Here is a 1,626-nt window from a genome sequence, read left to right on the forward strand (position 1 = left end):
GCTGAAGACATATGCTTCTGCCTCATCGATTCTGTCATCGTCCAAGGAGTCAGTGGAGGATGCAGACAGCTGCTTCCTAGGACGTATTCTTTCTCTGGCACGCTCCTGCCGCCTCTCCACCCCGTCCACAAGCGGGGCTCCATCTACGCTGTTGTTGCTTCCGGCTGAGCTTGTGCTGCAGGTGCGGTACCGGCTCCGCCGTTTGTCAGAGCAGGAGTACCGTTTGGTAGAGCCCAGCTTCCCCTGCATCACCTCGTCGCTTGTTCTCCTCATCCTGTCGCTTCGCTCTATTCGTCTTCCTTTTTCTCCCCTTGAGGCTTTCACTCCTTCCCCTGCCTGGCTCCCATATCTATCCTCCTTGCTTGATTTGGTTTTCCTGTTGTTGTCTTTTCCAGTACCTTTCTCAGCCTCTTCATCTCCCTCTACTTTCAGCTGCTCCATCTTACTGGTGACTTCCTTGGTAGCTGACCGCAGGGCCGGTTCTTTAGCAGCTGAATGCAGGCGTTTCCCAGGCTGGTAGATCAGCTGGTCCGGCTTCTTGGTTCTCCTGGTGGTCTTGGGACACCACTCATCCGGAGCAGGCTGCTTGGACAAGTTCTCCTGGCTCTGAAGACCACCTTTAGTCTCTGCCTCTTCATTTTCCTGTGAAGGACCATTCTGCTTGGGGCCATCATCTTTGCTGAGATCCTCCATGACTGGAGCCTCTCCTCCTGAAGGGCCCTTGTCGCTAGCACTCTCCTCCTCAGCTCCGCTCCTCTCCTTCTCTGAGGCCTCATGCTTTGGTGGTACGAGTTTGCTCCTCAGTCGGGAGAGGCCAGGCTTGTAAATCTCCAGGTCTGGGCGCCTGTTGTCCTTGCGATGTCTCGGCTCCTTCACTTCCTTCATGTTTTCTAGGGAAAAACAGAGAGAAGAAAGTTATTCCCACCACAAACCAGCCAGGGATGAAAAAACTTCATGACAAATACTCAAGGGGAAATGTTAAATAAAGGCAAAGAGCCTGACGCCCTCAGGACAGGGCCAAGAGAACAGATCTGAAACCCTTTGTCAAGGTTTACAGGAAATCACAGAGCAAGAGTAGGAAATGAGAAAGTATAACAATGCTGACCAAATCCTTGGCCTGATTCACTTACAAAATGCATCCCGCAAGGGTTTTGCCTCAAAGAGCCAGCAAGCTGAGAAAGCCATAGATAAAGAACAACGGCAAGACTTGCACACTCATATGCATGTACCGGACAAAAAGTTTTAGTGTTACAGGTTTCAGCAGCAGCTGCCTGCCTGCTGTTGGTGCAGGAGTCTTTTCGTCTGCAGGTGCTGCCTTCTCCAACAGCCCCCCTGCTCTGCCCACAGATCGCGTTAAAGATGCATTTTCCCCCCTTGCTCACAACTCAGTAACGTTTCTCTCCTCCTCTCCATAACTGTATTTATACAAAAACTCGTTAGAGAACGCAACCTAGACAACGCCTAATTAAACGTTTTACCAAAGCCAGGCAGTTACACGCTGCATTTCCTCAACTTTTTCCTCCTGTCAGTAACTTGCACCAGCCCGTACCACGGGACCTCAGCCACGCGAAAGCCACCGCTACCAGGGGCTCGGCCCGGAGGCGGCAGAGAGGTCCCCGAGGGGGC

The 1,626-nt window shown here is 52.3% G+C and overlaps 1 protein-coding gene across 1 annotated transcript in view; it reads right to left on the bottom strand.

Moving 5' to 3' along the window:
* The window catches only part of LOC104072670 (telomerase-binding protein EST1A-like), a gene marked incomplete at its 3' end in the record, with an annotated part of 5,655 nt that extends 4,764 nt beyond the window's left edge, over window positions 1-891 (bottom strand). The window contains 2 exon segments of the mRNA XM_009572207.1: window positions 1-6; window positions 8-891. The exon segment at window positions 1-6 is cut by the window's left edge and continues 861 nt beyond it. Coding sequence (XP_009570502.1) covers window positions 1-6; window positions 8-885 — 884 coding nt within the window.
* Window positions 892-1,626: the final 735 nt, after the last annotated feature.

Source organism: Fulmarus glacialis, unplaced genomic scaffold, assembly GCF_000690835.1.
Source record: "Fulmarus glacialis isolate BGI_N327 unplaced genomic scaffold, ASM69083v1 scaffold42660, whole genome shotgun sequence".
Classification (NCBI taxonomy): Eukaryota; Metazoa; Chordata; class Aves; order Procellariiformes; family Procellariidae; genus Fulmarus; species Fulmarus glacialis.